The 27,314-nt window shown below is 36.2% G+C and overlaps 1 protein-coding gene across 15 annotated transcripts in view; it reads right to left on the reverse strand.

Annotated features, from left to right (window-relative positions):
* MCTP1 (multiple C2 and transmembrane domain containing 1) overlaps window positions 1-27,314 on the reverse strand; it is a 271,275-nt gene that overhangs the window by 95,990 nt on the left and 147,971 nt on the right. For 14 of the 15 annotated variants that reach the window (XM_072031696.1, XM_038169782.2, XM_072031691.1 and 11 more), the window contains 6 exons: window positions 22,063-22,249; window positions 16,961-17,054; window positions 4,837-4,939; window positions 2,538-2,640; window positions 2,052-2,153; window positions 1,635-1,709 (listed from right to left, as the gene is read on the reverse strand). In XM_072031696.1, coding sequence (XP_071887797.1) covers window positions 1,635-1,709; window positions 2,052-2,153; window positions 2,538-2,640; window positions 4,837-4,939; window positions 16,961-17,054; window positions 22,063-22,249 — 664 coding nt within the window. The remainder of the gene's footprint in view (window positions 1-1,634; window positions 1,710-2,051; window positions 2,154-2,537; window positions 2,641-4,836; window positions 4,940-16,960; window positions 17,055-22,062; window positions 22,250-27,314) is intronic. The other variant, XM_072031693.1, reaches the window with a different exon arrangement.

The following is a 27,314-nucleotide window of genomic DNA, read 5'->3' on the forward strand; positions in this document are numbered from 1 at the left end:
ACAGAGAATTTATCTAAACGTATCATTTGCTGAATTTAATTCTAAACTATATACAAATTGTTGTCTTCACTCGCACAACTTTATGACAACTGGAGATCTATTTTTAAAAGCCACTTGAGAAACGTCACAAATGATTTTGTTATTAAGATATCAGAGTTTTATTAAACAGGCAAGGCTTTCCCCTTTCTTAGTTACTTAGAAAATTCTGTCCTCAATAAGAAGATGCTGTAGGATGCTAACTTGACATCATGCAAAATCACTGCTGTAAGATCAAATATATTCTTTATATCCAATTTTCCTCCTTTGTAACAACTTCACATGATCACCATGTGTGATTTAAGTGTCTATCAAAGTAACTTTAACTTCATCTCTATCAAAATGAAATATTACAGGGCTAGGTTTAATTCAGAAGATTACCCTTAAATCCACTAAAACAGCAATACACCTGACCAAAAGAAGAGAACAAACCAGCGAATCATTCCTGCATCGAATGGCATATAAAGTGCTGGGTAGGTAAGATGTGCTCTCTCCCAGAACATCTGGATAGTTTGAAATTCTATTGCATTAGTCATATGTAAAGATTCATTTTTATTTTATTTTATTTTCTACATGTGGTATTGTGGTCGGATATTCCACAAAAGCTAAAAGCAAAAACAAACCACCAAGTGGATATTTAAAGTTTACTCCTCTTGCCATCTGCAGAAAGCACAATGCCATTTTTGGTTATCAAAGAGGGGAGAAGAATTAATCTTGAATAAAAGGCCTTGTTTCTTTGCTGGCATAACAGTGAAAAATGGAGATTTAGTAATCTCTTTACTCCCAAGAGTAAAGAAAGGAATATTCTTTTTAATGAAATATATCAAACAATACATTCACAATTCATCCAGCAGATAACTTAAATTATACTCAAGCCAGAAGTTTTCTACAAAATAAAATCAGTTTCAAGACTTTTGTCTTTTCACTGCAAACAAAAAAATCCTGTTGCCACAAGTCAGTCAAAAGCTCTGTTCTCCCCATATAAAATACATAATTTACGTAACATGAAAAACTGAAACAAAAGTAATTCAAGTGCAGAAAAAAGTAAGATTTGTTTACTATTAAAATTATCAGTGGCAAATAATAATGAAAAAAAAAAAAAAAGGAAAAAGAAAAAAAGAAATAGGGTCCACACATTTCCTACCCAGATGGCTCTCAAAAGTGATAAGGAGTTTTAGTTTGCTTCCACCTGAGATTCAAACCTTACTCCATGAAGTTGTTCAAAATTTGGCTACATGATGCTGAAAGAGTCTCTACCATGCACAAAAATGGAGATCTTTCAGGTCAAGGTTAACAGCAAAAATTTATGCAAGACTTAGCTTACATGCACCTGCGCTATAATCTGATACGTGTAGAACCTAATGGTTTCAACTGTGTTCTTATTCACATATTTCACGGAAATTAAGCTGCAGTTTATAGAGAAGAGATACAATAAAACCACGTATTTTGTTTCTGCCTCTTCCTACCTATCATATTTTTTTTGTAAACAGGTAATGAAAATGTTATTCTTTACCCTCAGCAGTGCGATACCAGATATTTAGATGTGCACACTCGATATTAAGGCTTTTGGAAAGGATTAGTGTTTCCTTACTCTTTACCTGTTTAGACAGTCTGTTTTCCTCTTCAATGTACTTCTGTTCTTTGGGCATTAAGGTTCGTATGCTGGCTTTCACCTACACATTAAAATGTGTGTCAATATTTCAAGCTTACTCGCTCCTTACTAATAACACATGCTCCGATTTGCAAAAATTACTAAGTTTCAAAGTCACGGCTGCCAAGCCCAGGACACACAGATGTACACAGAGGCAGGGGCTGCTGCTTCGTGCATTAGCAGCAATAGCAGCAGCAGCAACAAAAAGAGTGGGTGTGCCAGGCATTGGCAGAAGAGTATTCTGTGGTATACATCAAGGTTTAGAGAAAATGAGGAATGACAGAAATTCTCTACAAATCGTGAACAAAAGCTTTCATGAAACTGAACTCTTTAGCAGTACAAAAAAGCCAAAGTTAAGACTTACAGCATTAAAAATCACATCTATTTCAAGATAGATGACCCCCTTTGTTGGCCCTGTCAGCTGCTTGTTTTTCAAGACGTAGGCTTTCTGTTCACCATTTTGAATCTGCAGGAAAAGGACATGACAGCCGTCTGTCTCGCGGTCTCCACTGAATACCCCCCCTCGGTGACCCCTGACCCCCAGCTGCTGAAACTGACAGAGAACCCAAAACAACTGTGGCAAGTCTGACAAGTACCTGTTCATTACCAGGACCGAGTCTGTCAGGAAAAATTAACTATCATGGGATTCAACATGGCCGTGAATGGAGTATGTTAAAATTTTAGTGTTCTTATTACAGACCTTGGTTGAGAAATGACAGACACAGAGCTGCAAATCTTTTTTTTTTTTCCCTTCTTCTTCTTCTTTTTTTTTTTTTCTTTTTTTTTTTTTTCATTCTCCCCCCTTCAGCAGGAAAAATACAGACTGGTGTGTCAGGTGAATGAAACTTACAGACAGCAGTGGTATCGCAACTTTGCCTAGAAAGTCAGCACTCCGATCGCGGTCCTCATCATAAACTGTCACTTCAAGCACTGAGTGGATGTCTTTAATATTGCTACAGAAGGAAAAGCACACACGGAGGAGAGAAGTCACCTACACCAGCAGTTACCAAGGACAAAAGCTCAAGAGGTTAGCAAAACCAGAAACCGGTGTATGTTTTCCAAGCCACAGCAGAGAACAAAATCCAAGAAAATTAGGCTTCCCTCTGTGTAACCCCAGCACTCTCCAGGAGCTGCAGCGACTGTGCTCTGCAAGGCTTTGCCAGCAGAAGTTGTCTGAAGGATGTTGCTTTAAATTTCCTACCTGGCGTTTGTGCTGCGTGAGCTGCAAGGAGAGCCAGCGTGGAGGTGCGCTGGGGATTTACCGCGGCAAGCAGCAGGCTGAGAGCCTCACAGCCACCCCGAACACTGCTACCCCTGCAGCAAATCCTACTGCAAACACTGTGCTGTCTGCAGGCTTGTAAATGAAAACAATCATCAGCTACATGAGGCATCCTTGTAAAGAGAATGAGCTCTTTAATTCTAAAATCCTTGCTTAATTACAAACACTCAGCAGTCATTACAACAAATTAGGAACAAGAAGTAAGAAATGACGTGTTTTTCAGCTAGTTCTGTTTTTTGCCTGCAAGCTATTAAACACTCCACCACCGTGGACAACAAATGTCGCTGTACATTGTAAACTCTCAAGTGAGGAAAAATCACATTCCTTATGCAGAGAGAAAATACCAAAATTGTTTGAGAGAACTCATCTTTGATCAAACAGCTGATCCAGGAAATACGAATTCAAGCAAAGCATTTCAACTTCACTAAAATATGTGCCCCCAGAGGAAACTGCATAGTCCAAAATTAAATAACACGTTTGAGGACAAGCAAAATAGTCTATGCAGATATGTGTGTAAGAGAGGGGAAAACTTCCCTTGAAGGTCTTTTGAGTTCTTCTATTTGATTCCTGATTAGTCTTTTGCCCTGTATAAAAGCAGGCAACTTCTTATGCAGAGAACACTGTTGAGCAATGGAGGTTGATTAGTTATCATTTCTATTAATAAATTAAAAAAAATATAAATTAATGAAGAATTTAGCATGTTTGTACAGACACACAAATGTGAGAACGATGTTAATAAGCTAATGGGAAGTACAACTATTGTGAGAGTTTTTCTTTTGTTCAGAGTTCATTCCTGAGAGCCAACTGCTGCAGGGTAAGGAAAGCTGTGGATGCCAAGTATATGAGTGACAGACTCAGAGGAAAAAAAAAAAAGATTAAAATCTTCATCATAGACTGTGATTTAAGATCAATGGCATAACAGCATTTTCACTTATGCTAAAGTGAGATAAGTGTACACAAAGTGTACAAAAAAACCTCTATTATTTTTGCAGTGGATTGTTAGCTGATTTCAGTAGCAGAGAAACCTGCAGCTGATCAGTTTTCTACTCACTGATGTAACATTGCAACAGGCAGAAAGAAAAAAAAAAAGGCAGCAGAGCAAGACAAATAATATGAACATTTTGTTTGGGGAAGACTTTTTTCTACTTTGTCAGAACATTTTACTGTGTTCAAAATTACACAGGGATTGAAAGAAAACACACACACACACACACACACACAAAACAAACAAAAAACCACACACACACACAAAAAAAAAAAAAAAAAAAAAAACACAAAAAACTGCATCACTTTCCAATAAACTAAGCAATTAAGACCGCATTTTGCCCAATAGCAACATTTGACTATTATGACATTATATTGTGAGAAGTGCAGTTGGCAAATAGAAATAACAAATGGAAAATTCAAAGACCATAAGAAAAGACCAAAGAAAAGCATGAACGCATTTAAAATTCATTCCTTTATATAGTTTTTGAGTGTTCATTAAGGGTAACAACCACATTTTACTGAAGGTCGTAGTATCTTTTTTCCATCCAAACTTCAGGGCCAAAACCAGAGCAGTAAGCTCTTGAAACTCCACTAAAGATAGCAGAAGTCTGGAATGCTCAGCATTTTTCATTTCTGGTTTACAAAAAACAAACTTGCTTTCTTACCTTGTGAATAGTAAATGTTGCCTTTTCTCTGTTTTATTTTTCATGTTTTTAACCCTCAGAAAAGTGTGCAGCTGTTTGGTTTAGAAATGGCAGTTGGTTACTGGTTACTTTCACTGGAATTTGAGGTAGGTACCTTTGATTTACACTTACATTCCCTTCAAACAAACAAACAAAACAACAGAACCACCATGAAACACTCACAAAACCAAAACACCTACAATGTGAAGATTTTGTTCCATTCTGGATTGAGGTTCTTGTAGATGGTATGTGTCAGCAGTCTGTCATTATTCAGTTCAACTACACAAAATGGGTCACTTTTACCTATGAGGAGAGAATTTGGAACAAATTTCATGAACTGAGAAACACCATGAGCAACTTCTAAATCAAAATTTTTTTCTAAATTGTAAGTCAATAAAGAATCAATTCAGCTATGTTCTGTAGTCTGCATTTTATTCAAGATCATGATAACAGACTGATCATCCTTGTAATCTATTAAGATTCTTCAGTAAAATAACATCTGTGTATGTGTGTGTGTGAAGGCAAAAGGAGAGGAGAAAAAAAAAATGAAAAGAAAAATTGCCATATAGTTTTTTTCTCATCAAAACCAGCATGTTCCTAAAAGGTGCCAAGCACCCTTCTGAGACGGCTAAGAGAACTTTACTTTAATTGTGCCAAACCTATGTTGACTGTAATGATAACATTATTAGAGCATTTTCATATGTTGGAAAAGTATTACTCCATATTATTTGTAATAACATAGCACCCATGATACTTATCCAAAGATTACTATGCTCTACATACTTCATGCAGCACAAATCCTTTCCCCCAAATCAAAAAGACTTAAAGACAGTTTCAGATAAAAGCCTAACAAAAGAGAGAAAATGGGCAAGTACAATTAAACAATAAGAAAATATCAGCTGGAATGATGGGCTGCAGTCTCAGCACAGCAGAAGTTCAAATGTGGTTGAGCTTTTTGTATACATTAATGCACAATGAAGTAGCTCTGCACATATTTACAGGAAGGTCCCTTGGCGTCAAAGCCACCACAGATAAAAGTATGAAGATGATGCTTTGAAAGTGTAATATGTAGATAATGGAAATGGTAGGATTGACTGATATAGGCATTTTTTTGATTGTTTGTTTTCTTCTTTTAATCTAAAGAGAAGGAATGCATAAAGAAATTGTGTGTGCCCCTAACTGTATGGCAGCTTACGAGTAAAGGTGAGCTGTGATCAGCTACCAACCACAGAGACAGGAAAAAAAATCACCCAGACTAAAAGTTTAGTGGGATGACGTAGAAGTTACACTAAGCTTTTTCATAGATATCCACAAAGCCAGGATTTGTATTTGGAAAGAAGAAATAAATTAGACATCTGAGTCTCATGTTTAGCATTTGTTTAGCCATGTAAAAAAGGACCTTCCCAAAGAGGGATGAAGAAAGAAAGAAAGAGGAAAAAGAAAAAAAAAAAAGAAAAGAAAAGGGGGAAAAAAAAAAGAGGGAATGATGAGAACACAATTGCAATAAAGAGCCGATAAAACGAAAAAAATATTTAACTAATATTTAAATTATGATAGTGGTAGCCAGACAGAGAGATCCCTCCTACTTATTTTCTTTTTATCCAGTAACTGAAAAGAACAATCCAATGCTCATCATTTTGCTGTCCTATCAATTAGCAAAATGAAACTCATAGACAACCATGTATGCTAAAAGCAAATTTAAATATTGTACAACGTTAATTTTCTTTTGTTCTAGCTTAGCTGACTTCTGTGCCTGCTTACCTTTGCCTTTGACACAGCATATGAGGGCACGCATTATTTTCATTTAAGGCTACAAATACGTTAGTACAAAGGTGGAAAACAAATTGCTACTTCCAGAACCCTAGGAAACTTTGTCAGAAATTAATAACTGAACTGCACACTAGAGAGTAGAGCATTCATGTCTCTGGACTTTCTTTGGATAGCAAAGTTTTTAAAAGTTACGGAGTGTTGGTTTTGGCCATCCACAATCAAATTTAGCACACTATGCAATTGCATTTCACAGCATCTTCAATAATTCCGTCATGCTATGTCATGCATTATAAGAAGACATAAATTGAGTAGTTCAATGGGTCTACATTAATGATATTAGGGAGGCATGTAATTTGTTTCATACCTTATACAAATGACAATGAAATCAATATTTAGACAAAGCTGTCCAGGGGTCAGATCTTCCAAACTGCAATATTGATTCAGACTACATCAGAGGTTAATGTGCATATTATTAACTTTAATGATAAAGAATAATTGTTTTTAATGCATTGTAAATTACAGTTAGAATAGACGTTTACCTTCTCTAGAAAACTCTGTATCTCTGTGTCACTCTCTATCACTGAATCTTTCCCATTAAATGTGAAAAAGGACTAACTCATTAGTCATTAGAGATGAATATATCATGCATCCTGATGTTTTCCTGCTTCATAACAAGCCTAAATAGTTGTAGGTAACTTCAAAAAATTATATTCATTTACCTTCTCTAGATTTCAGCATTTGTAAAAAAAAAAAAAAAAAAAATCATAAACCACAAGATAGTTAGAGTAACAAGGCAGAACGGACACAAAAGGTGAGCTAGGTGTTATTTTATCTCCTTTTTTTACAGCATCATCAATCATATTTGCATATGACAGGGAAATGTGATGTGTGCTTCTTAATTGTATACAGATATAGTAAAAACGTACTAGACAGTCTAGAGGTCCTGTCTGTAAAAAAAAAAAAAAGGGGGGGAAGCATTTAATAGATTAATTTATTTCCTGCATCTATTGACACACACTTTTTCAATGACACTCTTTATACATTTATATGAATATAAATCCATTTAAGAACACTATATACTATGCATCATTCATCACAGAGGTGCTCAATCAAACCAAAGTCAAATGGTTCTCAGAAATAAAAGAATCCCTCTCATGCTCAGCTTTTCAAGTCTCTCCCCTACCCCCTGAAATAAGTTGAAAAGAGTTTGAGATATCGACAAAAGGAAATATTACAAAATGGTACCAAGGAAGGCCCAAATACATTGGTTCCCACATAGAAGTTTCCTTGCAATGAATATCCTTACAAAGGCACACTGCTTTTACCATATGAGGAGGCTATGAAGTTCCCATCTGCAAGGCCCTTCACCATTGCCTACGGGCACTCCTTCCGTATGCTAAAACACTCATAAGTAAGCGGGGTATCTGAAAGAACACTCTTAGCTGACATGCTAAACATATGGTACGTGCAAATGTTATTTGGATACCAACCCAAATAAGTGAACATGATCCAGAAAGACAAAGCCAGAGAAATGTACAAGTACTTGGTGAAACTCACATCCATCTGTCATCTTTCAAGTTTTCATTATTAGAAAGAACAACTACAATCTTACCTCTCACTGACAGTCATGGCAAGTGTTCCTGCATTGCAAGTGTTTAAAGTAATGGGAACATTCCTAATGAAAGTCTTAAAAGAACATTAAAATATAAAAGACTGCATCTTATGTCTCCTTAGTCTCTAGGACTAAGGAAATCCAAGAATTTAAAACATATATTCATCACGGTACTTTTTGAAACCATTACCTTAAGTACAACACATGCTCTAACCAAGCCAACCTCAGACAAATTCTGTCTAGTTAATGCAAGTGGCAATTTAAGGAAAAAAAATAAAATAAAATAAAAAAATGCTTTTTTTCATTTTAGTATTAAAGAGTCATGTGTGTTCAGAAATTTGATATCCATCTAGCAGTCCTAAAAGTACACTTCAAAACTTTCAGTTAGACTTGTGCTGCCTAAGCTCAATTACATCAGTCTAAATTATATCATCATCACATGTATGCTTTTCACTACAAACTGAATCATGACTGTCATATATTACCACCTGTCATAACCTGTCATATGTTAAGAAATTTTACCCAAACCTGTGTGTTTACTGAGGCTGCTCTGTGCCTTTTGAAGGCCTCCAGCTTCTGATTTGAGTACTTTAGAGGTACTTAAGTTTATCGATCAGGACGACATCCACAAACTGCATCCAAATATAGCCCTAAATGTGTGTGCTCCGTGCTGTGCAAGACCATCACCTCTACTTAAGGCATTCACACATTAAAAGCATGCTCCCAGCTCTACTGAAACCAGCACTGATGATTTTGAGTAATCCCATGACTTCAGTGGGACTAATCACCATTATGCTTGGCACTGTTTGAAGGAATTCGTAAGACAAGTAGGTAGTAAAACCAATGAAGTACACCTTCTCAGTAACTGAAATCAAACCTGCAGTAAACCTCAATAAGAAGTCAAACAAATCTCATTAATCCACTTTCTTGCTGTAATGTTTCATGCTTTTTGGACTCTACTTGTAAAGTCCTAAGGGCTCCTAAAATGATGGAAATAAAGTGCTAATTTAAATAATACTCATGGTAGTCTGGAAGAGAAATCAGTTTCTCTTTTGATGGATCTTTCTCACCCTTTTCCCCTCTTTAGTCATTACAGACCCATACTATCTGAGAATTACACCTTGGAGATATTCTACTTCACAATGCAAGCTCTTGCTTAAAAAAAAATAAAGAACTCCTTATCTTCTGCAGTCTCCCGCTTTATTCATTAAAACACAGATTGCATCTACTTTGACAGATATCCTTGTTTGTGTTATGCTATATTGCATGTAATGTTTAGACAGTCAGCAAGACTGGAATGCAATCTGAGATTGCTTCACTTAGATCTACGCAAAGTATTTTACTTCAATCAGCATTGCATTCCTCATGTGGCACATTATAAATGAATTATTTAAAACATATGTCTTTTACCTCTCACCTGGTCTCTCAGAACTACCACATGCCTCTAGATGAACTGAAAACTCATCACCATCAAGCCCAGTTCTACAGCAATGCTTAAGCTGCAAGGGAGGTCAATCTGGGACTAAAGAGATCTTAGTTGTTACTTGCTTCAGTACTCTTAGTCCTACATGGTCTAGAAAGTCTTTGTAAGTTTGGAGCTCAGATTCATTATGTGGAGTTCAGAATGCTGGTGACTGGAACAAGACTTCTGCTCCTGCAAATACATACAGTGCTCTTTTTCACCAAAAAAAAAAAGACTTAAATAGTGACAATTTGACAATTTTGAATTGGTTCTCGAAACATTTAGAAAATCGAAACAACAAAACCTTAACCTCTAAATTATTTTATCTTTTTTTTTTTTTTTAATTTATTTTTTTCTCAAGTGGCTAGCACCACATTACCGAACAGATCTGTTGTGTTGTGCATGTAGGAAAGTTGGGGAAATGCCCATTTCACCCACTCACAGACCACTGGATATCCACATTCCTAGATCAGCTCACTTGTTTTGCTGGAACTCATCAGCAAGCATGAAAGATGCCAGGTAACTTGTGGACACTTAAGCACTGATGTCCTAGGTCTGACAGAAATCTATGTGGTGCACCCATCTCAGAGCCATGTGCCACTGCAGCTCATCTTCCATGCTTGAGGTGAGCCACAGTCTGTCCAGGATGTCACGTGTAGGGGGCAACAAATTCTGCTAAGACAACAGCATGGACTTCACCCCAAATTCATCTCCCAAAGTACTGCTTCCTTAACAACAGATAGAATGATGCAACCAATTCAGATGCTAGTATCTTTTATATATATATAACTATGAACTTTACCTGAATGTTAGAGCTGTCAAATTGCAATACAATATAATCTGTATTTATGGGCAAGTTAAACAGATATGCCCTTCAATAGTCTCCGAGGAGCAAAGTTGTCCAATGTTTTTTTTTGTTTGTTTGTTTGTTTGTTTATTCTTTGTAGACTGTCTTCCCAGCAAAAATCTTCCCAGTAATTCTTCCATACAGGGACTTCAGTTCAACATCATTGTACTACTGTGCTCATTTTCTGGCTCCACTTATATGCAAATACTTTTCCCTGATAAAAAGCTATCAGACCTTAAATTTACATTTCTTTCCTTCCATGTTTTGTACAACTTCAACTCTGATGTTCTTTCATTATAGAACTCTATTAAATGTAAGCATTGGTCTCCAGAAAACTGCATGACAGCTCTATGTTATTTTTTATAGGTAATATTGTAAAAAGGGAGACTTAAGTAATCAAACATATGGCAACATCCATATTTTATGCAGTAAGATAATTACCTCCTTTAGACAGGAAAAAAAAACACCTGTGCATAGTTACTAACTTTTCTGTTTTCAGTCTTTGAGAAATCAGCTTGTAGGAAAGAAAATAAAAAAACAGACCATCAGCCATCACACAATGACTTTTTCTTTCCTGCCATTGAGTCTTACAAGCAGCTATCACTGATTCAATTGGTTTCCAGAGTAGGCTCAAGCCATGAAGTATATGGCAGACCTACCTGTCCCCTGGAAAACTTACTGCACTTCATAAAGATTAACTCCCAAGGGACTTCAGATAGCACGGGGTTAAATCCCTATGAATCCTGGGGAGATGTTTCTACTGTGGCTATAAAAAGCATGCATTGATTCAGTATACATCCAGAAAAATATTCCTAATTTTATTTTTTGTGAAAAGGGAAGGGAGGACAGGACAGGGAAAGGGAAAGGGAAAGGGATAACATATGGCGGGTTAAATGTAGATTGGAATCTAACACTTACTTGTTACTAGTCAGTCCATAAAGTTATATAAACTGACAGAAATCCAACTTCAGTGTTTGCTAGATTGTAAGTAGACCACATTCCAGACTAAACATTATATGATTTTTTATATTGTTCAAACTACAGTATCAAAACTGAACTAGAATCAGAAAGACTACTAGAGACATTTTGGGTAGTTTCAAGATTCAATAGTAGATTTCAATTCAATTTCTGCTTCTAAAAGTCAAGTTCATAAGACACAATTTCATAAAATTTATCCAAGTTTAACTTGGTTATAAAAGCTGAAATATTGTTTGAATATTTCATAGGTTATTATGGTTCTCCCCTAATGCTGGCCATGCCTGTCCATTACAGACCTAAGTCCCCACAGCCAAAAAATGCCTTTATTTTTTGGGAAGACAAGACAGCCAGTTCATGACTCTGGGGGGCAGTGCCACTCATGCAGACGCTAATGTCACTAATGTTGTTCCAAGCTCCCTGCCAGCCAGCTGCCTGCAACAGAGCAGTCAGTCTGACCTTTGGCCAGGAGAAGGAATGGCTCAATAGCATGAGAAGCTGCCTTATCTAATGGATTAAGCACAGAACCCAAGCCAAATGCCAACTTTGACAAGGACTTGCTCTGTGGGCCTTAGCTGAGTCCGTTAACCTTTCTTAGTTTTCCATCTTTAAAATGGAAATGATAAGTCCTCTTCAGCAGTGTTGCAATGGGCTGATTCCATGAATGTTCAAGGCATTCAGTGCAGTGCCAAAACCTTGCTCTACTCATTTCCACAGAATATTTACAGAAAAATGTGGTAATAATCACAAATAATTTCACTGGATATTTAATTCTAAATGTTACGGTTAATTGAAAATGCCTTTTAAAACCTGAGTTTGCCATTAGTAACCTAAAACTGCTACTTTAATCAGGAAAGAAAAAGGAGTTTTGCAGTACATGATACTGGACTGATGTCTTCAGGCAAAACATACGGAGAAGATTAGGCTAGATTTTATCTACCAGGCAGTAATGTCCATAGATTTCATTACTTTGTGAAGATAATTCAAGTGTATATTGAAGTCTGGTTGCACTAATTGACAGAGCAAATTGACAGAGCAAAAACCATAATTCCAAAGGGCCTTTGAATTTATTCCTTCAATTTTACACGTACAGACTTCCACACCTTTTTGAATTTAACATTTGTATACATCATTCTGACATTTGCTAGCATTTGAGAAACAATTTCAAAGACTATTTTTGCACAAAAGGTATTAAGACATCTTAGTAGAACAGATTTTAGAAAACTCATTTACATTCTGCACATCTAGCCACCTTGGTTTCTTCATTCTACTTTCAAATATTTTAATCAAAATTTCAACATGGAATTTTCTTAAAAGAAAGGCTGAATGCCATACATAAAACTTAAAGAAAAAAAAAAAAAGAAAAAAAAAAACTCTCATTTTCTATGCTTAGTTGCTGGTCTTCAAAGGAGGAAAAACCAAAACCTGAAATGCCTTTGGCTCTAAACCTAAATATCACCGAGCTCTTTGATATAATCCATCTCAAATACCAGGTTCTGAAACCTCAGTAGTCCCCCCAAAATGCAGAAAATTGATTAATAATGAGGTCAGAAATACAAATAAATTAACTTCTAATGAAGACTGGAGACACAGTAATCAAAGTGTTAAAAATTCATTTCATGCACATCTCATTTGCCTCTTAGCTGATATTTATCACATAATTCTGTGAGAAAGTAGAGGCCTAAGATGCTCCAGATAAATGTCTCAATTAATTGTACAGAGGTAGCCCTCTTTGAGCTGAACCAGAGCTGTGAGCTCTTTATTAAAAGCACTATTCTGTAGCCTGTAACCTTGTTCCTTGACTCCTCTCTAGTTTCCAATTTAAACAAGTCCCCATGCGGCCCGCTCTAAAGGGCTTTGTCTCCCTGTCATTGTTAAGAGAGCCGAGGCATCCTGGAAGTGTGAAATCAGACCTCATGAGCTGAACGGTTCCCCAGGGAACGCCGGACCGCGCAGAAGGTCAAAGTCATGGGCTGGACCATCTGAAAGCGTCTGATCGCCGGTCTGTGACACAGCAAGTGGGGTGGGGGTGGGCGAGAAGCAGGCGAGGGGGCTAGAATGGAGCACGTCTTAATTAAAGCCCAAAGACAGCAAAACAAACTGTTTTCTAGGCAGACTGTCACAAGGAGCTCAGATTTTGCTCTGCTAATGAATCTGAGTTGCTAACTATTATTCTTGAAAATAATGGGACTTGCGCTGACGCTGATAAAACCTGTAGCACATCTTTTCCCACCATGCTTCCCTCTCGTCAGTAACAAGGCAGAGTTTTACATTTTATTTCAGGTTATCAGGAAAAAGATGGAAGGATATGCCCCCAAAAAGGAGAGGCAAACACTGTGAAAATAGCAGGCTTCCCCTCAACCCTACTTATATACAACTTGGCAGCAGGAATTTACTTACTGCTTTAACTGACACTATTTCACTTTGGAAAGGTCTATTGCTGTCCAAGCTTCCCATTGCTTGGGTAAACAGAATTTGTATTAATTTCAGAGATCAACTGACACGATGAATCCATCATACCTTACGTTTCACTGCATTATCAGAATATTTCCTCATTTAAAAGACTTCATCATAACCATACAAGCAACTACTCCAGTGCTCTGCAAGCAACCAAACCCTTGAGAAAAGCTGTGTGACTTCCAGAGGTAACAAAAGAGAGCAAAAAAGTGGGGGAGAGGGAAAAATATAAGTTCTTTTAGCTGAATAGAAGAAAATGTAAACTGTGCTGTCAATAATATAATTTCATTTGTTATAGATGTTTGCTTGTTTGGCAAACATCAGGCAATATTAAAATATAACAGGCAACATTAAAATATAAATATTTTACATGAAAGAATAGCTGCTGTGACCAAAATTTCCAGCAGAACATGATTTTGTACTGGTGACAACCCCAGAGTTTTGTTTTACCAACAGAAAGAACTCTGTGACTGATGTCAAGAGACACCTTAACCAGGGAAGATATCCTGATAAACCAGCCAGCACTCTTCAAGGCCCTGGTCCTGCCAGGTGCCGTGTGTTTCAGCACTCCCTGAAATCAGTGAAATGTTTCAAGCACCCATCAGGAACCTCTCATCTCCTCTGTGGCTCTCACTTTTCCAGGCAAGTCATTTCTGTGAAAGTGGGCAGAGTGAAGAGGAGTCTGACTCCGTGTTTTTCTCAGATATTCTTCTAGTTATGGCACATTCAAACAGCACCCCCTTTTCAGATGGATAGTGACCATTTTCTCACCTGCCTGCAGCTTCACTTAAATTTCGGTCTGCCCTGGCATCTTGTTCAGTGCATGTGTGTGTATCTGGGAGTTGCAAAATGAGGCCTTACCCTTAATTTCTTTTTCTTTCTATTTTTTTTTTTCTCCTCTCTCTCTTTTAAAAATCAGTATTAACCTTAATGATTTGAAATGCAGCATCCAACACTCGTCTATTAACACAGAAGAAAAAGCTACCTCAACTATCAACAGTTTATTAGGGGCTTAACTGAAGTGACCTACTGTAGTAGTATTCAGCTGAACAAGACTATGGGCTTTCTCTCTGGAAAGGAGGAGAATTGAGGGTTTCATTAAAAAGTAATTTGTGCTTTTTACTCGTTCATTCAACGGGAGTCTCAATTGCTCTTTATTCACACAGAGTTAATACAGTATTACAATGCTTCTCAATGAATGTATGGTAACAAAAGAAAAATTTCACATTTTGAAAGGAAAAAAAATCTTTGTAACTGTGTAGTAAGACTGATGACTACTTAGAAGATTACAGAAATCTTTTTTTCCATCTATGCTTATGTTTAATGATGGAATATTATGGATTTTAAAAATCCATTCAGCCCAAACTAATAAATTTTGATTTATTACTGCATATGAAAAGATTCCTGAAAGTGAAATGGGATATGTTCAATAGACAGGAAACAAAGCAAATCAGACAGGTACAATACAGGTGTTTCAGCTACTTTTCAGACTCAGGGAAGGGGAAAAGATTAACTGTGAAAAAAAATGATATATTAGGAAGAGCAAACTACTCCTGGGTTCTTATTCACATAAGCAATCCCTAATTGTGCAAGTTATACTACTGATGACAGTGTTCTCTAAACTAACTAGTAAGTATTCTTAGCTGAACACAGGTGAAGGATCTTTTTTTTTTTTTTTTTGTAATTTTTACAGACATGATTTACTAACAATCAACAAATGACTACTTGCAAATGTTATTACTTAAAGTTTAATCTGAAATGAATTATCTGTACATGCCCACATAAATTAAATTAATAAGAACCCACTGTCCTCTTTTCAAAATACCAAATACTACTATCCAAAATATGCATGGATTTCTGTTACATCTACACAGCCTTTTTAAAAAGCATATATACTGTACAAATGCTAGTGAGCAAAATACTAAGGACATGAGCAAATTATTGAGTGTTCTTCCCAGTCTTCCTGACTGTCATTCTAAACGCAATGTCTGAAAATTTTTGGTAGCTCTATACATCTTTAATTGAATCAAATGTATTTCCAAAAAATCTGTTCAACCAGCACAAATGACATGTTGATCTGGAAAAGTCGAAGACTGAACGAGGTCAGGGACTGAATTATCCCATTTGCCCCTGAATAACTTAATCTCTCTCTCTGTTCAGACCACATTGGATTATAAGGTCAAAGCAGAGTGAGGAATCTTTAGAAGCATTTCTCCAAGCTCCCCAAAAATAGAATCTGTTATTTTGTGCACCACAAACTGGAAGATCAGTTTCAGCAATTAAATGTTTACTCTGTTACCCTGTCTAAGAAAAAAACCCACGAAACTGGTACTCATGCTAATTTGAACAAAACCATTAAAAAGAAAGTATCATCCTATACATCTATATCTGCTCTTGTAGTAAAATATTTATGTCCAAATTGCACTCCAACCAGTAATATTAGGGTAGTTTGCCTTTAAAAATAAAATAAAATTATAAAGATGGCTATTTTATGACATAGAACAAGCTCGCTTTGCTCCATTTAACCTTTGCAGTATGAAGGTGATTTTACTTTCAGGACATAACTCGGGTATTTCTGAAGAAATATATTTGGTATGGCTGGGGTACTTTTCCTGTGTTTTGAAAAGAAACAGGTTTAATTATCCAATTATCCCATATAACTTGAAAATCGTATATAAAAAATCTTATTTCCCTTTTTAAACAGACAAGCACTACTTAAAGGAAACTTTACATGTGTTTGAAATATCTGAAACCAAAAGCAGCCTTGCTATGAATCTGGCAGGTGCCAAACAATTATTTTGGTAAAAAATTTAAAGTTCTATCTATGTCTATCATCTTTCATTTCCCTTGTCCGTTGAACTCTGCTTTAATAGATACAAATATATGAAATAATACAAATTAGAAAAAAAAGAAATCTTGAATAAGTATCTCATCCAGTACTTTTTGCAGGACCTCTGATGGGGTCAAAATATATATTTCACCCTTGTCAGAAATAACCTACATAGGACTCCACTAGCATTAGAATGACTTGCTGCCTTGCTTACAAAAGTTTTGTTTGTGTGTCTGAGGATTTTTTAATGAGGAGAAGGTGAGACTAAGCAAGCAGGCAATAATATTTTGATAAACTTAACCATCTTTTCATTACTTTTAAAAAGGCCTAGTATTACTATTTACTGTCACAGAAACTAAATGAGTCCTTGCCTGTAACATCAGCTGCCATCAGTGCTTCTGCTCGGATGACCTTCACCTGAAGAAATCCCACGTCCTTCATGTTATGGAACATCCTCATTGGACTCTAAAAAACAATAATAAGAAATACAATTCTAGATTGCAAAAAGGACAAAATGAAAGCAATGTTGATAGCCTTTTCCCTCTCCCAAATATGTTAGTGTAATTCTAACATATTCACGTTTTTAATTATTATTTTCTTCAAAACATGCAGTTGTTGGTGTTTCTTTCAGTATTTTGCAACTTTAACTTATCAATCAAAAACACAAAGGAAAAATTACAATATAAATGATTAAATATGCTAATTCTACCGACTTAATCCCCCTAATAGCACATAAACAACTCTCCATCACAATTGTAAATTACATCAATGTATTAAGAAAATTAATACAAACATTTCATCTCCCTTAATACTTTTTTGAAATCTGTGCTCACGTTTTCTCTTTGAAGGCTCTAAGAATATTTTGAATAGTGACTTAGGACCAGTATCAATTTCATTGTTCTTGATCATTATATGTAAGCCTGTATGCAGCATACATGCAGCAAATAATATGAGCAAAAACAATCAAAAGGGGATTATAGCAATTTAACATGTGTCACAATAAATACAGGCAATAAAAGATTGAAAAAAAAAAAAAAGAATGAGAAGGTGATTTCAGTTACACAGCAAAAAAGGTTTTACTTTTTTCTTTCTTTTTTTTTTTTTTTAACCATCAGTTTATGCAGTATCTACATATATTAAAAAAGGAAGAAAAAATAAAGAGTAGAGTAACAATTGCATTTATGCCTACATAGTTATATAAAGCTGCTTGGAAGCTGCATTCTGTTTTTTCAGATGACAAACTGGGGGTAATGCAGCAGCTAGGCATGGTATGCCAACATTTTTAAGCTCTAACTTTGAACATAATTTAAAAGTTGCAGAACTTCAAATGCTGGTACATCGAATTCAATTTTGATTTTGCAATCAATTAATGGCAAATATGACATTAACATTTAGTTTCTTCATAACCTATGGGAAGAACTCCAAAAGAGGAAACTAAAATTAGATTTTTAAATCCATTTTAAATCATAATCATATGTGGCCTAATTTTGGGTTACTTTTGCAAGTCCTTTTCATAAATGCTAGCAGGTACATTTGCTTCTAAACATTTTAACATCTGAAAAAAAAAAAAACAAAAAACAAAACAAAAAAAACACACAAATAGTTCCCATGGCCATTTCTAATATTTTAATTAGGTATGTGAAGGTATGGTAACAGGTGAAACCTTTTTCACTGCTTATTATAATGTCTAGATTTCTAGGATATGCAACCAGCAGGTAAACACCAGGTCAAGAATTCTGAAATTTATTATGAAGTCAAAACTGATTATTAAGGACAACCACAATAACGTCACTTATCTGAAAATCACAGGTGCTGCTTAAATGCAATATTAAATGTCGCAAAAATTTTACGTGTAGATAAAATCCATTAAAACATTAGACATATAATATACATCTCCCTCTTTCTGTCAATAAGGCGTTCTAACAGTCCAATCACACTCTGATATTAATTTCAGAAGCCCCAACTATTTATTGTGTACAGTGAAGGTTCGACCTTATTATCCTGAACTGAGGAATCCATTTACGCGCAGTACCACATGCACAACATACTTACAAATATGCATGTATGTCATCATAGGAAAATGGTTGATAATTTTTATTTGTTTTAATAGGTTTATAATGAGAAATAGGGTTTAAAAGTACTGACGGTGAAGTTTAATCAGTACACACTCAACCCTCTGCTTGTGTGCTTACATGCAAGCTGGAAGTGGCAGAGGTGGTGGTACAGATAGCAGTGTTATAATTTAAATCCATGCTGGCACCATCTCTCATTTATTTCAATAATGATCAAGGTTTGGAAGCTCCTTATCAGAGCTCGTACTGCAACAGAGATAATTCTGCTCTAATACCATGATGAAAGTGAAAGGACTTACAAACAGGTTTTTCAGGTTTTACGTGTTTCACGATGAATGAAACAAACACATAGCTTCAAAAAGAAAACAAAGCAAAAACAAAACAAAATAAAACACCAAACAAACAGACCTGGACAAAAAACTGCTCCCTTTCCTGCAATGCTATAGATCCTTCCCTCTCCAAATTTCACCCAGCAAATTGCATGTTCTGCAAAAAGGCACTGGAACTGTATTCCATTTTGCTACCTTTGTTAACATCCCACAGAATAATTATTTTTGAACTTTAGTTCCAGCAAGTCAGCTTGTTTAGATTCACTTACTGCATTCCGTGACAGTGGAGACTAGTGAAAATGTATACGGCGCTTCTGCAGAGACTCTGGGAGAAGCAAATGACTTTAATACATTACTTTAAATACATAACTTTAAGTAATGATTTATCAGATTATATTCTGTCTTCTTATTTATGATTATTGTTGAAGGCCTCAAAAACCTATGGTTTCTGAAGACTGAAATTTCCATAGCAGAGGAATCTGTGATTTGCAGTGAATCTTTTCAGCCCTCAATAGATGGGAAAAGATTGAAATGCTCTGGAGATGAGTCCTCTTTATTTTTTTAATGAAAGGCTGTATAATATATTTTCTGTATGGCTGCAGCAGCTGTCAGGGAGAGCATCTCAGTTCAGCTCTATTATGGGAGAAGCAATACCCCATCCTATGGCATCGAGATACACTGAGGGGCCAGTACTGATTGACAGGTTGTCACCATGACGTCTTATTCCATCTCTGTTATGGAGAAAATTAATGTCACACCACCAGCCTTATGACTTGCTGTCATCTTAGAACTGCTCACCTTTTATCAATGCTCTAAATAACATTTCAAGCCCATCGTCTCACGGTGGACAATCTGGTCAAGGGACATTAAATCGGATGACTGTGAAATGTCATAATAAAAATGGAATGCTAACAACTTCTTCTCTAAACTAGCTCCTCTGGTTTTTAAACTGTGACAAGGGGGACCGTAGGTTCAGCACACCCGTTCTGAAAAGGTCATACAATCTCTCTTGGTCTGTACCCATTAATGCGCCCCCCTCCTCACCCCAAAAGGAATTAATCTTTTCAGACAATTGTGGTAAAATAATGGTTCAAACAGTAATGCCTGTTTAATTTGTAAGGCTCTGATGTTCAGCTACAAATGGTTAAATGACAGTAATAGAGTCATTTTCCAAGGCTATTTGATCTGATGGCAAGGTCAGCTCATTAACTGTTTTTGGCTGTGGAAAGGGTGCAAAATACATTTCTCAAATGGAAGCTGGATTTTTTTCAGAACACAAAAAATAAGCTCCAAAATACAGCCCACGAATGGGAAGAGGGCATCTTGGTAACTGCAGAGTCTTTCTGTCTATCAGTTTTGAAGTAGAGATATGAATACCAAAGATAAATCAAACATCACTGAAAATAAACTATTTGAATTTTCTTAATCCTTGCCATCTCCTTCTGCTGCTGTCCACAGGTCATTTAAATTAAAAAATGTAGGATTTTTCAAAAGGTCTATTGATTCCATAATTTTTAAAAACACATAATGAGAAATTGGTACTTCTGCAGTAAGAATATCTTCCAAAGACACAAATACTTTCAAATGCATACATTAATGTAAATACAAGCAAAGACACAAATCCATGAATATTTAAGCAATGGAAATAAATAGATCAATCTTATTCCACATAATTATGCTTTACACTGGGGACTAAATCTCAAAAAATGAGAATTTAGAAAAACTGATTAATAATACACAGTCACAACATGTTGCTATACTGCTTCTAAATTATCAAAACCATCAGTATCACTCAACTCCCATCATACCATCATACACAATAATCCACAGAAATGTGGTATTGTTGCACACGGTAGCTAGAAGTATATCACCTCAAAAACGTATCCACTAGAAATTTATTATATGCATAAAGATCCATTCTGACAACCACAGGCTGTCTTGGTGGCTTCCTAAATGTGAAATAATTCTCTTAATTGTAATTATTTTTCAAAGATTTTGCACAATACCTTAGCCCTCAGTTGGTTTAGGAATATTATGTTTAGCCTCACTAAGTCACCTCTATTAAACTGTGTTTATGATAACACTATTGGTGTATGAGTTGTACAAGCATTAGCAGACAGCTGATTCAGGGGAGATAGCCAGAATAAATTTGCTGAAGCACACATCCTGCTAATCTGTTTGAAGAATATTGTACAGCATTAGTACCAGCACTTCACGTTATCTGCACAGACTGATAAGGTACATCTTTATTAAATTCTGTTATTGAAAGGATGTCAGTCATGGAATAGGAATATTTTAAAATCTAAAAAAAAATTAAGCGGCTCTTTGTTAGTCAGAGCTTGGTTTAATGGCTGAGTGTCTAGAGAAGCCTTTCTAAACACCTGGCAGCATTGTACAATAAAAGCTTTGTAATTTTAAGTGGAAATAGCTCTTTTTTTTTTTTTTTCTCCTTTCTCTGTGCGTAGTGAGACAGTTACTTTTAGTGATTTAGGCATTAACAAATGCTGGAGTAAGAGCTCCCCTCTCTGTTGCTTTGAAAAAATTGCACAGATGCTGTGTAATGTGAGGATGCTGGGAAATGAAAATAATTTGCTTCAGAATATTTTAAAATGGAAATTATGATTGAAACAATTATTCGATGATATAAAATGCTACTTCAGCCTCTAATGTACAGTTAAAAATTTCTTCCTCTTTAGACAAAGCTTAAAAACCCCAGACTACTGGCACTTCAAATCAGTTGGCATAAACACCCACCAGAAACTGTGTAGCCACTAACTTCTTAGTTATCTCGCACTTAGTAAAAATGATCTGCAAGGCAAACTTCTTTATGTCACGGGGTCAAATGAAATAGCTGAATTACTAAGGTAAAAAATACGTTACTGTACAAAGAGGATTTGCAGCCTTCCTGATGCTACTTGTTTTAGCTGCAATAATATTAATGACTAGTTTAAATGACTGCTGTAGGCTGAATGTGCTAAGGATGTAAGAGGTATATTTGGACTTTTCTCCCTAATACTTATTATTCATATAAACAACCATTTTGCAAACAGAGGGCAAAAGGGAACTCCATACATATCTCTTCAGTATTTCCTCCCGTTCCTTTGGGTCCTCCAGAGAGTTGACAGAGAGGTCAGAGATAGTGACTGCAGCAGAGGCTGTCAGAGTGACCAGCAACACCAGGTATCCCTCCCCTTCTTCCAGCGGCATCTCCAGCTTGTGAGTTTGCTCTTTACTTAGGGTTGACAGGTCAACTTGGCACCTAGAAACAAACATTTTTCATCAGCCTGTGGTTTTCTTCATATTAAGCAACAGAATGTTGGCTTAACGGCATTCAGCTGGACGAACAGACAAACAAACACAAATCCATAAGAATTCCTTCCAGCTTCTGAAAGGATTTCTCTTCAGTTTCTGCCCATGTAGCTTGCTTGTTAGCAGTGTTTTCAAAGATGCAACTTGTTATGCATGTGAACAATAGAAATATTGATTTAAAAACAAACAAACAAACAAACAAACACTGGAAGCAAGGTTGTCTAAAATGCATTAATTGAGTTCCAGTCAAAGAGAATTAAAAAAATTCATATTCAGATGCAAATTTTACTTTTCAGTTTTGCCTCTTGTATATACCTTAAAATGTAAGTTTTGGTATGAATTTTTTCATTGCCATTCATCCAATAACAGTAAAAATCCCCTCTAACAAAAAAGAAAATATAAAATCTGTGTGGACTTAATTGTGATGGAGTCAACATGACTGAACGTAGAAAAGCACAACTTGAGCACCACCCAAGGCTCAGCTCTCTTGCAGTTAGCTGTGAATGGCTCAGGGTCAAAGCTTCATGCAAGCAGCCAGGATAAAATTTGATGCCGCAAGCCGCTATATAATAAGATGTCTCATGTTGTAATGAGCAGGGACTGCTTATAACTGCACAAATAGTGGCTGAAGCCAATCCACCCTGCTTGATCCTTCCCTGAAGAACCCTGTCTGCATGGGATACACCATACACTGAACTAAGAAGAATGGCTCTTCATACATGCTAGCCAGCAACCTTTGCAAGTGTTGAAAAATCTTTAAAAATAAAAGATAGATCTATGAAGGAAAAGCTAACAAGGAGCTGACCAGAAAATTTTAATTAAAACCATACCTTGCAGTCAGTAAATACATACTCTGTACGTACCTTAGAAGTATTAATAATTTAATGTGTATACTTCACAAGTTTCAAGTTTCCTAGATTGCAACCCTGAATGCGTATAAAAATTCAATGCCTGTGTCAAATCATAGATTCATTGAGGCTGGAAAAGATCATGTAATGCCATTTTTCAATGTAAAGGAATTTCTGTAAGAAGCACTTTTAGGAATACTTCCACTTACTAGTAGTGTTTTGCCAATACATTACTCTGAATAAAAACAAAAACAATATCAAAGTAAAGTGTATGAATACATCCCATACTTAGTTAAACAACCAAATAGTCTACTTTTAACAGTGATTATTTAATGTGACAAGCACATGTTCTATATGCCACTCTCACTAAGCTAAACATCTAGCAAACTCTTTTCATAAAATGTCAATTGATTTTGAAGAGAAAGATAATGTGGTGACCGCAGGGCCAATAAACTGAGAAAAAGGTGGCAGACATGAATAAATAGGCATTTAAGGACAGGAAATAGCCAATTATCAGAATAAATGCATCCTCATAAAATAAGCACTATGCAATCACAGGCAGATTAGATTTGCTACAGGAAAATTTTCTTTTAATTTTTTAAAAAACATTTACTGTCTGCGTAGCTGTCAAAATTAAACTACTGCAAAGCTCATACAGTAACAAGGTTCAATTATTTTACAATGAGAAAATTTCTAACTGACATAGCTCTCTGAGTTTTATGTTTACCGTTTATTTTGAATGCTTTGGAAGATAAAGTGTTAGAAATGAAATTAAGGAAAGACAAAAGTTGTTGCTGTCAATGTAGGTTTACAGTCAATCCAAGTTTCACACGTGCACGTAGGCAGTCAAATCTTTGTTTAGACCACAGTGAGGACTATAATGCTCTCCTTAAGATAAGAAATACTATGATCGAATGTTAAAACTAGGAATAGGTTAAGATGCCTCTAGTGTTAAATATTCTTAGATAGTTTCTTTCAAAACAGATATTCCTCAAAAATATCTCTGCAAACAACCTCTGTAACTTTAACCAATAATCATTGGAAGAACCAGCTTAAACTCTCTCAAGAGCAAGTAAAAGAATCAGAAAGCCATTACAATATAAGTGATACAGAAATAATTCACCCCTCACTCAAAAATAGAAAACAAATGCTACCTGTACTCCGACAAAAAACTCAAACACCCACAAGCATCATAAAAATGTAGTGACTGTAAAATTATAGTGTTTCTGTCAGAGCTATAAGCTCCAGTGCCTTGAGTTCACAAAGTTACAGCACTCTTTGTGCTGTAACTATTAAAAGTATGTGTTATTTTTTATTTAGGCTAAAATAAATTGAAAATCTGATTTTACCTGTACATTTTTCCTGTAAGTATAAAAATATTTGAAATAGTACCACATTTAAGAGAGACTTACAAAGAAATGTGTCTCTGTGTATTTTTTATAGATCTCCATGAAAAATCACCAGCTAGTTACTTCTTAATATCATACAGAGAGGTAGGAAGTGTCTTGGAAACTTCTTCTAGTGAAGGTCTTAATCATTTTACAAGAAAAATATTCTCAGAATGGCCCACAGATAATTTTATGAAAATCTGAGGGTACTCCATCAAGGAATGGCACCACCGTGCTTTATGGAAATGCCAGTTAAGCGCAACAATGTCCTTACTAAGTCAGATGAAGCACATTGCTCATTCTGTGCCACAGCCCCTGCTCTGGGTGACATTTTGCAGGAGATACAACTTGCATGCACCTAACTTGCATCACAGGAAGTGTGGATGGAGCACTAGGCATAAGGCAAGTGCATTGGCAGCACATGCACTGCAGTCCAAAGATGAAGGAAAAAGCAAATACAAACATTATACTGTTTACACTGTTAGAAAAATTGTGATCTTTTCCATTAATAGTTGAGTTCTTCCTGGGGGGAAGAAAAGAACAACAAAAACAAACAAACAAACAAAAAAAACCCTTTGTTTTTTCTTACACCAAAAGTTTCCTTTGAAATTTGTTGCTGTTGTTAGATCTGTTTTTTGTTTTCATTAGATCTTTGCATGGGAGCAAAACAATGAAGGAAGCGTGTTTTCAGTGAGACATTGGCTAAGCAGTAATCTTATCCTAGAATAACTAACACCAGTAGGAAAACCTACAAAACTTTTTGATTTAATTTACCTGCAAAATCTAGAATTCACAAAGTACTTTTCAAGATTTAACAGCGTTGGAAAGTTCAGGTTGAACATTAAATAACATTAAATAGTGAACATTAAATATTTTAAGACAATGATTTATAAGCAATGCAAGCATGGGAGATGCTAAATACAAAGTTGTACATAACCAAGATCACACACCTGTATTCCAAGCTTTAAAGCTCACTTTTACATCAGTTAAGATGTTCTTTTAGTCATATTTGTCACCTACAAGTGTTTCCATGGAGAATAAAGATGCTTTGAGGATGAAGGTGAACTTGAATGCTACCAGAAGCTGCTGCAGAACAAGCAGGGCAGTGGCAGGAATTTTTGTCTTTTATTCTCCACTGAGGACCATGAAAAATTATAGACGTTTGCAGAAGACCATAAGTTGCATATGGCTGGAGTCACATTGAAAACAGGAGATAATACCAATTTTTGGAGAATTCAATTTTCATGGCATTATATATATATATATATATCATGCTGCTGGTGACAGGAAAAGTTTACCTCTGGTGAAGAGGCCAGTATGAAGAACTATAGCAAAAATAGCCATTACCTCTGCAGACAGATTTTCAAGCATGGCTATAAATCACCTTTCAGGAAATTTTAGCTTTTAGGGCAATTAGAGTATTCTGCATTATACCACTGCCCCATGTTATGCAGTCCCTTCAGTGCACAACTATGACAATGCTAGAAGTGCCAGGAAGGGACAGCTGAATACGCCCTTGGGTAGCTGACACAGATACATCTTCCTGAATTACCTCCCTTCTCAGCTCTGCACATGAACATTACCAGGTGCCACGTGGATCTGGATTTGCAGGCCTTGAGACATGAGAACGGAGGAAAACATCATGTAGGTGCCTCAAGCTCACACAACTGGACTGTGATAGGTATCTAGCAGCTGAGACATGGTGCAACTCCCAGAAAGAGGATTTGAAGATTTAAGGGGAATGCACCACTTCCTCTGAGCATGTCTTCAGCGTGTGTTAATTACCTGAAATGTTAGAAATAGGAATTTCTGATTTATTTTTAATTTGAATGTATCTGGCCTTTGGTTCTTTTTATGCTTTTCTCTACTAGGTTAAAAAAAGCCACTGGTACCCCATATTTTCTTCTAGTGAAGGTACTCATATACCATAATCACATCTCTTCTTGATCTTCCTTTTGATATTCTAAACACCACCAGCTCCCTATATATTTCCTTGGAACACATCTCCTACAGCCCTCAAATGACTTTTTGTAACTTTTCTGATCCAGTGAAATTTTCTCCTGCATCCTTTTTAAAGTGTGGAAACCAGAACTATATGTAGTATTTTATTATCAGCAGGTCTAAGAGGCAAAAATCACCTCCCCTCTCTAGTTCTAACAGAACCTGGAATGTAAGACCGCTTTGGCACCCTGGTGAAATATCCTTGCTAATGAATGAAATACAAAGGTAGCGACATGACATAGAAGGCCTCTTAAAAGCCAGGTGGCCAGGCAAGGGAGAGACAGCAGATAGCGAGATCATTTTCTCACATGACAAAATAAAGCATAAAAGAGGAATTGGCACAATCCTAAGTGATAGGGACAGAAAAGCACCACTTGGCTACAACCCAGGCAACTTAATTATCGTCACGACTTGTTCAGAAAGACAGCCTTTTAACTCCACTGTGATCCAGGTCTATGCTGCTCCAAAGGATGCCAAGGAGAGGAAACTGTGCAATTCTGCAATTAGAACTGAGCTGGCCACACATCAGAAGAAGCGAGGCACGAACTGCTACAATTTGTGAGACTCCGTAGCCTTTATGAGCAGAGTAAAATGTTCCAGTAAAACCAGGAAACAAACGGAGAGCGGAAATTCTGCAAGGCAGCGACAGAAAATGATAGGGCTCAAAAAGACAGGACTGCAGTTACATGAAGTTCTTGGAGGAACCAGAGTGTGGCATTTTTAAGCATAGAGATAATGAGAAAGAAATAAAACTACAGACCCCACGCTGTGCTTGTGA

This window comes from Anas platyrhynchos, chromosome Z (assembly GCF_047663525.1).
Source record: "Anas platyrhynchos isolate ZD024472 breed Pekin duck chromosome Z, IASCAAS_PekinDuck_T2T, whole genome shotgun sequence".
NCBI lineage: Eukaryota > Metazoa > Chordata > Aves > Anseriformes > Anatidae > Anas > Anas platyrhynchos.